Below are 12897 nucleotides of genomic sequence, written 5' to 3'. Positions count from 1 at the left end.
CAGCCTCCTGGTCTCTCTGTACGCTGGCCTTCCTGAGCACCGGAGACGCTGTGCCATCAGAGCAGTCTTTCTAGAGCACAGACCTGATCGTGTCACTCCTGCTCCTCTTCGCTCAGCGCTGTGTCTACGTTCGGGACTGAATCAGAACAATGCTCTTAGTTCCTTGAGCTCCGTTGTATACCGTGGTCAAGTTGTACCCTGTACTAAAATGTTACAGCTAGCAGGATGCCCTTCACAGTGTATGCACCTGTGTTATTTTGACTGTGTTTTTGCATTTTTGTTTTACTGACTCCAGAAGAGCTAATGTGTCTTTTCATGGGATGGAGTCATACACTGTGTGGCACCTTGTGACGGACTTTCACATGTCATACTGTTTTCAAGGTGCATCCAAGTCATAGCATATATCTTTACTGCACTTAACTTTTATTCCCAAATAATCCATTGTATGGATAATACCACATTGTTATTTCTCCTTTTTGGCTACTGTGACTAGTGTTGCTGTGAACACTTTGTGCAAGTCTTTGTGCGGACATATGTCTTCATTTTTGCATTGTTGTTAACTTTGAGGAGTTGCCCCTGTGTTCCCCGGCAGCAGCACCATTTTACGTTGCCACCAGCGCCTGAGGAGGTTCCGGTGTTTCCACACATCTGGTAATGCTTGTCATCATCTCTCTTTTCATTGTAGCCATCCTAGTGGGTGTGAACGGGTATGTGGTGGTATTGATTTGTATTTCTTTGATGATTAATGATAAGCATCTTTTTCATGTGCTTATTGGGCATTTGTATATACATTAATTTTTTTCAGTGTTAATAATTTAAAATTGTAATCTATTTTTCCTCAGATGATGGAAACAAACTCAAAAAAAGTGCTAGCATCAGAAAACAGGAAAAGGAATGCTGTTAGAGAAGAAAATGAAAGAGAATTGTATGGGTCATTGAATATACTTTTGGAAAAAATAGAAAGAATACCAGTGAAAAAGGAAAAGACTTCAGAACTACAAGTTTCAGCAGAATGTAGCCAAGATACATCATTGGTCCAACAGGATGTGAATTTACCTCCTTCTGTGTCAACCATAGCTGATAAATTTCAAGAGCAACTGGAAGAGAAACAATCAGAAGACTCCATTATACCAGCTGTGCTTTCTGCAGATCCAGGTACATGGCCCCGAGTTTTGAGTATTAAAGAAAGGGACACTCTAGTTGAAAATGATCCACCTCAAGTGAGAAATTTTAATTTTCCAAAGGACAGTACTGGGAGGAAGTTTTCAGAAACTTACTATACAAGAATTCTTCCAAATGGTGAAAAAACCACTAGATCCTGGTTACTTTATTCGATCTCGAAAGATTCTGTGTTTTGTCTGTATTGCAGACTCTTTGGGGAAGGAAAAAATCAACTAAAGAATGAGAATGGGTGCAAAGATTGGCAGCATTTATCCCATATTCTTAGCAAACATGAGGAGAGTGAAATGCACATCAACAATAGTGTTAAATATTCAAAATTAAAATCTGATTTGAACAAAAGTAAAACTGTGGAACATAGATTACAGGAGAAAGTGGGAAAGGAGGGTGTGAAGCTGTTGTACACCTTAGACCCGATCTGACATGATGAGGTCACACACTTACTCAGACCTGTACCCTGACAGTCAGGTGCCTCGTGCTGAGGCTCCCAGACGGAGTGATTCATCAGCTCATTAGCAGTAAGTATCATAGCAAGTAGCTAGTAAAGATGGTTTCTGCTCCAGCTTCTAAAGCTAATTGGATTTGTAGTGATTAATGCCGATTTCAGTGAAGGCAATTGTTGATCTTTTCAGTTTTTCAATTCACACCTTTTAAAATGGGCACTTCAGGACTGACATTTGACTGGTGTGGCTAATACTCTGAAAGAAGGAGGGAAAGACTTGAATTTATCAGTACCAGTCGAACAAGGTACTTATGTGAACAAGCATTGTTACTCAGAAACAGAACGGGGATCTGAAACTGCAGCTTTTTGCTATTAAACCAAATACTTATGGTTTATTTCATTTGGGCAAAATGTTATTTTATTATTTGAGCAAAGCAGCATCATTTGTTATGTTAAATAGATTAAAGTGGTGAATTTGTGTTTTATTGGTTTTGTTTTGTTTTAACTTAATTTGTAAATGTTTTAGCTTTTATTGTCATGTAAAAACTATAAGCATAAAGAGTGTATACCTATTTTTATGTTGGTACAAATATAAGAAATATTAAAATAAAAATATAGTAAGTTAACCTTTTTGTGTTGTGGCATTTTTTTCTTTTCATCTAAAGGAAAAATACACTTACGAAAATCAAGGGTGTCAGTTTTTTCAGGTGGTTAATCAGTGTTCCCTTCACCTTGTATTTACTAATTCTCCCTTTGTTTCTTGTTTCTGACAGCAGTTCTGTTGTGTATCCCATCCTTACATACACTTGTCTCAAGGCTTTTCCTGTGAGCGGTGCCTGAGCAGATCAAGATGTGTCCTTGGTAGGGCCAACACGGGAGCGCTTGCAGACTCTAGGGGAGGCCAGCGCAGAAAAGTGTTTGGGGAATAACCAGGAAGATCATTCTCATTAGTTTATAACCGTTTTGTTTTCTGACAGCTGGACCATTTCAGTCTTTCATATTTGGGCCTGAATGGGGCTCCGGGGTGTTTCCAAAATCCAGCCTCCTCCACAGGCCTGCGGGGATACCCCGAGCCTATCCAGTTCTGAAGTCCCTCTGCAAATGGTTTCTGTGCCCATTATTTCATGAACACTTACCTGTTAATCAAATGACAGATTTGTCATGTGATTGTCTTAGATAGACGCTTGGGTATCTGAGCAAACTAATGAAATCAACCAGTGGCCACTTTATCCATTGAGAAAACAAAATTAGATCCTCAACTTTTAACTTCTTTCATTTCTTCAGCATACTGCAGGCACACCTATGAGGCACGTGGTAATGAGTTAAATGTGAAAAATTCAAAAGATGTAGGTGCTGGGTTTATCCGTGTTCACTGTAAATTTCTTCCAACTTTTTGATGTGTATGAAATTTTTCATAATGAGATATTGAAGAAAAAGTCAACTGTAAATTCAGAAGATGATAAAAGTAAATCTCTCTAGCCTGGTGAATCATTTAGTTTCTTTTTCCTTATCTAGCTCTTTTTTTCACATTGTAAAATTAGTATGGACTCACCTTAAAGAAGGAAGAAAGAAAACAGTAAATGAAAGTCCTGCTTACCGTCCCCCACTCCTCTGCTGCAGGATTTGTCACCTCTGATCTGGACATACCCAGGGTCTGTTTCCATCATTTTAATTTCACTGAGAAAAGGCATTAGAAAAAAATTATCTCCTACTACAAATTTAATATCAAAAATTAGGAAGGGCAGTTCAGAATAACAGTCCTCAAGAAATGGCAATTTATTGGTTTTGTCATCTCAGAGCACAACTGAATTTTTTTCATAAACCTCAGATTTTCAAAATTGCTGTCTTCAAGACTCTTACATTGGGGCTTCCCTGGTGGCGCAGTGGTTAAGAATCCACCTGCCAATGCAGGGGACACGGGTTCAACCCCTGGTCCAGGAAGATCCCACATGCTGCAGAGCAACTAAGCCTGTGCACCACAACTACTGAGCCTGCACTGTAGAGCCCGTGAGCCACAACTACTGAAGCCTGCGTGCCTATAGCCTGTGCTCCACAACAAGAGAAGACACCACAATGAGAAGCCCGCACACAGCAACAAAGAGTAGCCCCTGCTCCCCGCAACTAGAGAAAGCCCGCATGCAGCAACGAAGACCCAACGCGGCCAAAATTTATTATAAATAATTAATTTAAAAATAAAGAAAAAAGAAAAGACTCTTACCTTGAGCCATTTTCTTCCTGTGATCCTCCATCCCTCCCTTACTCAGTACTGTAGTCAGTCAAGTAAGAGTTGCTAATAGCCACTGTGTATGTATAAGTTACAGTTAGCTGTACAGGATGGAGAAGTGAATGAGTAATTGGATCAAAGAGCTCAGTCAAGTTCGGTGGAGGGAGTGATGCTGTATCATTTTAGGTCGTATCACTTCTGTTTCAAAGCTCTGAAGTTCCCCGTTGCTTTCAGTTTGAAACTCCAGCTCCTTGGCATCAGTGGTAGACCGTAGGGAAAGAGGTGGTGGATAAAGACAACGTGAAGTACAGAATTTGAGAAGTGGAGCATATCTCTCATAATGTTGAACTATAAAGTGTGACCATGTTAGGATGAAATTAAGAATTTGAGAAGTTAACTAGAGTTGAAAGAATAATCTGAGCCACATACCCAAGTCTTTGTTTTTGAGAAAGTGAGAAGTTAGTTTGGGAAAATAGTGATGTGATATTCTGGACTAGAGAAGGTTTTCAAAAGCTTATGACTGATTTTTTTTTTAAGCAGCTGAGTTGTGTTTTGTTTTTTTTTTCCTGGCCACGTCGCACAGCATGCCGGATCTTAGCTCCCCAACCAGGGATCGAACCCGTGCCCCCTGCAGTGGAAGCGTGGAGTCTTAACCACTGGACCGCCAGGGAAGTCCCAGCAGCTGAGCTTTTAAGCTTGGAGAGTAGATGGTTATGAATCACTGCCCTGGAAGTCACATTTGGAGTGAAGAGCAGTTATTCCAGTTCATGCCTACAGATAGAGCAAGGGAAACCTAAAACCCGGGAAATGCGACTAACAGCTCACTCACACGCGTGTTAAAAAGACTTTCATAAGCCATGTGCTTACAAATTAATAGAACTGTAAACCTCCAGTTTACCAAACCGAACTCGGGTCGCCCGCCCGAGGCACAGCAGTCAATCCACTGACCCGGCTTGTGGGGAAGGAAAGTAGCATTTATTTGCAAGGCACCAGCAAGGAGACCTGGCAGCTAGCCCTCGAATGCCCCGAATTCCCTGGTGGCTTCAGGGCAAGGGTTTTTAAAGACTAAAATTAGGGTAAGGGTCTTAAGTGTGTGATCAGCTCATGGTTCTTCTGATTGGTTGGGTCTTAACACACAGATTTCTGTCAGTCTGGCTCCAGTTTGCCTGGGTCTCTGACTTTGTTAAGCAGTTTCCATGCGGCAGGGCCCTGGTTTCTGTGAAATGACTGAAGGCTCTGCTCAGATTGTTACCTACATCCCTTGAGGAGGAACTGGAGGTCCTGCAACTGATTTATGGCTCAACTGTTGTTCAAGCTACTATTACTTGTTTCTGCATTTTCTCACTTCTCTAATTATTAGCTGCTTGAGTCTGCTCTTTGGAACTCAGGGAAGACCTAGGAGATCAAAGCTTTTCCTACAAACGAAAGGTGGGGAACATGGAGAGGCTTATACCCAGGAAAGCCGCACAGGGTCCTACTCAGTTTCACTATTGAAACTTACCAAGGGAGCAAAAAAGAGAAAAATAACCAATATGAAGAACCACTGGAGATCCTATGGACACTAAAAAGTAAGAAAGTATTGTGACCAACAGGTCAAAGAGTTTGACAAATTTGATGTGATAGACTAATCACTTGAGAAACAACTTACCAAATCTGTCCCAAGAAAAAATAGAAAATCTGAATGGCTTGTCTCTGTTTAAGAAGTTGACTCTGAAATTACAAGACTTATCACAAAGAAAACTGCAGGCTCAGATTCCTTCTCTGGTGAAATCTTCCCTAGGGAAGAGACAATACCCATCTTGAACATAAACTCCCAGAAAATAGAAAGAAAAGGGCACTTCACAACTTGTTTTACAAGGCCAAAAATATCCTGACAAAGATACTGAACGAATATCAAAGAAATAACAAAACCTGACAAGCATAATACAAGAAAGAAAAGTTACAGGCCATCTTCTTTCATCCATTTACTTTTTTTGGGGGGGTGGATATGCCACGTGGCTTGCGGAATCTTAGTTCCCCCACCAGGGATTGAACCCTGGCCCACGGCAGTGAGAGTGCTGAGTCCTAACCACTGGACCACCAGGGAAGTCCCCAAACTCCTATTCGCATAAGGATACCAGTCATATCAGATTGGGGCCCACCTAATGAAGGCATTTAAACTTAACTACCTCTTTAAAATATCATCTCCAAGTGCAGTCGCATTCTGCGGTCCTTGTGGTCAGGACTTTAACACGCGTGGGGTTTCGAGAGGACACACCAGCTTTCGCCTTGGCACAAGGACACTTACTATTGGGCCCCAGCAGCCTCGACCAGCTTCACCTGTAATTCCTTCCTACCCATCCCTCCAGGGACTTGGCTTTCTAAACTTCCTGTTTCCCCGAGAGGCAGACCCTGTTACGACTCCAGGTTTTGTGTAAATCGTCTCTTTACCTGGTTTGACCTTCCTCACCTCCCTTATTTTTGTTTGCATATTTATTTGCAAGCAGAACCCTGCTATGTGTTCATAATTGATAAGTTTCAGGAAACGATTTAGGTATCCTTAAATGCACAAATTCCCCTCAAGAAAGAAGGTAATTGGCAGTGCTGACAGGCTTTGGGGAGGCCCGTAGCTCTCAATCTTGGTTACATCAGGTGAGATCATCTAGGCACCATTGACAGGCGGAAGGCATGACCAAGAACCGCAGGCTTGCAGGCCAAGAGCTTCTTCCTGTATCAGTGCAGGTGTGGCCTGTGCTTTCACTCTCCGCAGATTCGTATTACATCCTTGAACTGAAAAATGACTGCATCTCTTTGTGTTCTTCCGCTAAATAGCTCCGATCAAAGTTTAAAAACTCTATGGTCCTGCCTCCTCCTCCTTCTGTGGGTGAAACTCTGCTTATCCGTAAGTCGCGGGCTTCCCTGGTGGCCCAGATTGTCACTCCCTTTGCAGAGAAGGACGTTGTCTGGTCAGGGCCTCCTAGTGCCGCCGCTGTGGGCACGTGGAGGCTTTCACAGGGAAGGGTCCCCGCCCGAGGCTACCGCGGGGCTCTCGGGGCGAGGGCGCACCCCACCCTGGAAGCCCCGGCCCTGATCCAGCCTCTGCGCCGCCGCCCATCGCGCAGATGGGGCTCCAGGAGCCGGGCCCAGGTGCATCACCCCTCCTCCTGGTGCCTCTCCTGGGCCGCAGGGCGCGGGCGCTGGCGCACAGACCGCGGGCCGAGCCCCGCCTGCGGGTGGTGGGAGCGGAGGAGGTGGGGACGCTTGGGGGGCGCCTGCGGGAGCCGGGAGAGAAGACGGGGCCCGTGCCTGCGGCCTTATCGAACTGACCTTAAAACAACTCCGGGGCGTCCCTGGTGGTGCAGCGGTTAAGAATCCACCTGCCAGTGCAGGGGACATGGGTTCGAACCCTGGTCTGGGAAGATCCCACATGCCGCGGAGCAACTAAGCCCGTGCGCCACAGCTACTGAGCCTGCGCTCTGGAGTCCGCGAGCCACGACTACTGAGCCCACATGCCTAGAGCCCGTGCTCCGCAACAAGAGAAGCCACCGCAGTGAGAAGCCCGTGCGCTGCAACGAAGGCCCAATGGCAGCCATAAATAAATAAATAAATCTATAAAAAATAAAAATAAAAACAACAACAAAAGCAAACCCAAAAGATCCTCCAAAACTGAAAAGCAATGAAACAAGGAGGGAGGTCAGGGGGGAACAGAAGAGAATATCCAAGAACTGTGGAAGTGTAAATGCAAGTCATGGGAACACCAGAGGAAGAAGAAAGAAAGGAACAGGAGAAATATTTGAAACAATAATGACTGAGAATTTCCCAAATTAATGTCAGATACCAAACCACAGATCCATGAAGCTCAGAGAGCTCCAAGCAGGATAAACACAAAAACAAACTACACGTGGGCATGTCGTGTTCAAACGACAGAAAATTAAAGGAAAAAATCCTGAAAGAAGCCAGAGAAAGAAAACACCTTACCAATAGAGGAACAAAGATTATAATTACATTTGACTTCTCCTCAGAAACAAGGCAAACAAGAGAGAGTGGAGTGAAATATTTAAAGTGTTGAGGAAAAAAAACACCATTGTAGAATTCTGTTCCCTGCAATCTTATCCTTCAAAAGCGAAGGAAAAATAAAGACTTTTTCAGACAAAGATAAATTGAGGGAATTTGTTGCTACTGGATCTGCTTTGTAAGAAATGTTGAAAGATGTGCTTTACAGAGAAAGAAAATAATATATGTCAGATACTCAGATTTATATAAAGAAACTAAGAGCACTGGAGAAGGAATGTGAATATAAAATAAAAACTTTTATTTTTCTTATTCTTAATTGATCTAACAGATAACTTTGTTCAAGATAATAATAGCAACAATATATTAAATTATACATATATATGCTTGTATATGGATGAAATGAATGACTGAAATGATACAAGGGATGGGAGGGAGGAATCAGGATTATTTTACTATTACAAATTGTACTACCTGTGAAGTTATCAGTGTTATTTGAAAGTGGTCTTGGATTAGTTGTAAATAAATGTATATTGCAAACTCTAGGACAACCACTTAAAAAAGTAGAAAAATAAGTACAACTGATATGCTAAGAAGGAGAGAAAATGAAATTATAAAATGCATAGTTAAAACCACAAAAGGCAGAAAGTGTGGTCTACAAAAATAGGAACATGATACACCATAATGGAAAAGAATGAAAATGAATGTATTATATGTATAATTAAGTCACATTGCTGTACAGCAGTAATTAGCATAACATTGTGAATCAACTATACTTCAATTAAAAAATATAAATATAGGGCTTCCCTGGTGGCACAGTGGTTGAGAATCTGCCTGCCAATGCAGGGGACACGGGTTTGGGCCCTGGTCTGGGAAGATCCCACATGCCGCAGAGCAACTAGGCCCATGAGCCACAACTACTGAGCCTGCGCGTCTAGAGCCTGTGCTCCGCAACAAGAGAGGCCGCGATAGTGAGAGGCCCGCGCACCGCGATGAAGAGTGGCCCCCGCTTGCCGCAACTAGAGAAAGCCCTCGTACAGAAACGAAGACCCAATACAGCCAAAAATAAAAATAAATTAATAAAAAAAAAAAAAATATATATATATATATATATATATATATATATATATATATATAAATATAGGAACAAAGACCTAGGGCAACAAATGGAAAATGATAACAAATATGGTATATATTAAACTATATCAGTAATCACTTTGAACATCATTGATCTAAGTGCACCAATTAAAAGACAGAGATTACCAATTAAAAGACAGGGTTGATCAAAAAACAAGACCCAATTCTATGTTGCGTATAAGAAACCCACTTTAAATATAAAGGCATAGGGACTTCCCTGGTGGTCCAGTGGTAGAGAATCTGCCTTACACTGCAGGGGACGCGGGTTTGATCCCTGGTCGGGGAACTAAGATCCCACATGCTGTGGAGCAACTAAGCCCATGCGCCACGACTACTGAGCTCTTGTGCCTCAACTAGAGAGTCTGCGTGGTGCAAACGACAGAGCTCACGTGCTCTGGAGCCTGCACACTGTAAGTAGAGATAAGCCTGTGTGCCACAACAAAGAGCCCGTGCACCGCAAGGGAAGATCCCATATACCTCAGTGAAGATCCCGTGTGCCGCAACTAAGACCAGATGCAGCTAAAAATAAAATAAAATAAATAAATTTAAAAAAATAAATCTTTAAAAAAATGTATAAAGGCATATATAGATTAAAAGTAAATGGAGGGGGGAGATTTCCCTGGCGGTCCAATGGTTAAGACTCCATGCTGTCGGGGGCTTCCCTGGTGGCGCAGTGGTTGAGAATCTGCCTGCCAATGCAGGGGACACGGGTTCGAGCCCTGGTCTGGGAAGATCCCACATGCCACGGAGCAACTAGGCCCGTGAGCCACAATTACTGAGCCTGCGCGTCTGGAGCCTGTGCTCTGCAACAAGGGAGGCCGCGATAATGAGAGGCCCGCGCACCGCGATGAAGAGTGGTCCCCGCTTGCCGCAACTAGAGAAAGCCCTCACACAGAAACGAAGACCCAACACAGCCATAAATAAATTAAAAAAAAAAAAAAAAAAGACTCCATGCTGTCAATGCAGGGGGCTCGGGTTCTATCCCTGGTCAGGGAACTAAGACCCCACAAGCCACGTGGTATGGCCAAAAAAAAAAAAAAAAAAAAGTAAATGGATGATTGCAGGATACAAGGTTAATACACAAAAGTCAGTAATGTTTTTACACACCAGCAACGAACATGTGGAATTTGGAATTACAAACACAATACCACTTACATTGCCACCTAAAACAAATGAATACTTAGATATAAATGTAACAAATTATCTACAAGATCTATATGAGGAAAACTACAAATCTCTTATGAATGAAATCAAAGACTAACTAAGTAAATGGAGAGATAGTCCATGTTCATGAATAGGAAGACAATATTGTCAAGATGTCAGTTCTCCCTAACTTGATCCATAGATTCAATGGCATCCCAATCAAAATCCTAGCAAGTTATTTTGTCGATATGGACAAAAACCGATTCTTAAGTTTACGTGGAGAGGGAAAAGATTCAGAATAGTCAACACAATACTGAAGAAGAAAGTTGGAGGACTGATGCTACCTGACTACCAGACTTACCATAAAGTTACAGTAATCAAGACAGTGTGGCACTGGCAAAAGAAAAAGAGATCCATGGAACAGAATAGAGTCCAGAAATAGACCCTCATGGGTATAGATCAACTGATCTTTGACAAAGGAGCAAATGTAATACAATGGAGCAAAGATTGTCTTTTCAACAAATGGTGCTGGAATGACTGGACATCCATATGTAAAACACTGTATCTAGATACAAACCTTACATCCTTCAAAAAGTTAACTCAAAATGGACCACAGACCTAAATGTAAAATGTAGAACTATAAAATTCCTAGAAGAAAAACTGGAGAAAGTTTAGATGGCTTTTGCTTTGGTGCTGACTTCTTAGATACGCCAAAGGCACAATCCGTGAAAGAAAGAATTGATAAGCTGAACTTCGTTAAAATTAAAAGCTTCCGTCCTGTGAAAGACAATGTCACAAGAATAAAAAGACAAGCCAAGACAAGCCATAGGTTGGGGGAAAATATTTGTCAAAGACACATCTGATAAAGGACTGTTATCTAAAATTTACAAAGAACTCTTACAATTCAACAATAAGAAAACACCTGGTTAAGAAATGGGCCAACGACCTTAACAGACACTTCAGCAAAGATGTAGATGGGAAATGAGCATATGAAAAGATGCTCCATGTTGTATGTTATCAGGGAAATGCAAACTCAAATAAAAATGATATACCACTGTACCCCTGCTAGAATGGCCAAAATCTGGAACACTGACAACACCAAATGCTGGAGGATATGGAGCAAAAGGAACTCTCACTCATTGCTGATGGGAACGCAAAATGGTGCAGCCACTTAGGAAGACACTGGCTGTTTCTCAAAAACCAAACCCTTACCATATGATCCAACCAAACACTTACCATATGATCCAGCAATCTCACTGCTAGTATTTACCCAGAGGATGGAAAAATTAAAAGTCCACACAAAAACCTGCACACAGATGTTGTTGTTGTTGTTGTTTATAATTTAATTAATTTATTTATTTTTGGCTGCATTGGGTCTTCGTTGCTGCGTGCGGGCTTTCTCTAGTTGCAGCGAGCAGGGGCTACTCTTTGTTGCAGTGCGCGGGCTTCTCATTGCGGTGGCTTCTCTTGTTGCAGAGCACGGGCTCTAGGCGCGTGGGCTTCAGTAACTGTAGCACGCAGGCTCAGCAGTTGTGGCGCACGGGCTTAGTTGCTCCACGGCATGTGGGATCTTCCCAGACCAGGGCTCGAACCCGTGTCCCCTGCATTGTCAGGTGGATTCTTAACTACTGTGTCACCAGGGAAGCCCCAGACACAGATGTTTATAGCAGCTTTATTCATAATTGCCAGACTTGAAACAACCAAGTTGTCCTTCAGTAGGTGAATGGATAAATAAACTGTTGTACATCCAGACAGTGTAATATTATTTAACATTAGAAAGAAGTGATCTATAAGATCAGGAAAAGACATAGAATACTTTAAATGCATATTATTTAGTGGAAGAAGACAGACTGAAAAGGCTACATAGAAATGTTCTGGAAAGGCAAAGCTATGGAGACAGTGAAGAAATCAGGGGTTAACAGGGGCTGGATGGGGAGAGGGATGAATAAGTGGAGAACAGAGGAGATTTAGGGCAGTGAAAATACTACGTGGGATACTACAATGCTGGATACACATCATTATACATTTTTTCAGACCCACAGAGTCTGTACAACACCAAGAGTGACCCTAATGTAAACTCTTGACTCTGGGCGATGATGACGTGTCAGTGTAGGGTCAATAAATGTAACAAATGTCCCATGTGGTGGGGATGTTGATAGTGGGGAGACTGTGCAGGTGGAGGGCAGGGAATGCGTGGGAAATCTCTGTACTGTCCCTTTAATTTTGCAGGGAACTGAAAACAGCTCCAAAAAATAAAGTCTTAGAAAAAAGATGATATTAATAGTACATACCTTAAAAGATTGTTGTGATGATTAGTAAGTGTAAAGCAATTAGAATAATTCCCAGCACATTTTGGTTTGTAACCACTGCGAGTGGGGTGTTACTGGCATCTACTGGGTAGTAGCCAGTGATGCTGCTAAACATCTCCTCACAAAAAATGATTATTTGGTCCAAAATATCAACAGTGTTGAGGTTTAAAAAACCTGCTCCAATGCTTCTGAGGCACCCTGGTGTGGACGGTCTGACCTAGGGAATGAGTGTAGCAGAAGAGGAGAGGAGGACTTGGACCTGTGGTTCTCCAACGTTCTCAAGTGAAGATTCCCAGGAAAGACAGAGAGAGTAAGGAGTGGCCAGTGGCTGTGAGAATATCAGGGAACATCGTAGTGCAGAAGGTAGAATAGTGTTTCAAGAAGGTAGGAGGGAAGCGATCGATAATAGTACTTGTATTTATGATGCCAGATTATTTTCCAAAGACTATACTTTAATTCATTTAATAGGCACA

At 42.3% G+C, this 12897-nt stretch overlaps 1 protein-coding gene across 1 annotated transcript in view; it reads left to right on the top strand.

Moving 5' to 3' along the window:
- The window catches only part of ZMYM5 (zinc finger MYM-type containing 5), a 34150-nt gene extending 31948 nt beyond the window's left edge, over positions 1-2202 (top strand). The window contains exon 9 of the mRNA XM_059903397.1: positions 843-2202. Coding sequence (XP_059759380.1) covers positions 843-1601 — 759 coding nt within the window. The 3' untranslated portion in view covers positions 1602-2202. The remainder of the gene's footprint in view (positions 1-842) is intronic.
- Positions 2203-12897: the final 10695 nt, after the last annotated feature.

Source organism: Balaenoptera ricei, chromosome 18 (assembly GCF_028023285.1).
Source record: "Balaenoptera ricei isolate mBalRic1 chromosome 18, mBalRic1.hap2, whole genome shotgun sequence".
Classification (NCBI taxonomy): domain Eukaryota; kingdom Metazoa; phylum Chordata; class Mammalia; order Artiodactyla; family Balaenopteridae; genus Balaenoptera; species Balaenoptera ricei.
The sequence above is the reverse complement of the archived record's forward strand: the minus strand, read 5'-3'. Positions and strand labels throughout refer to the sequence as shown.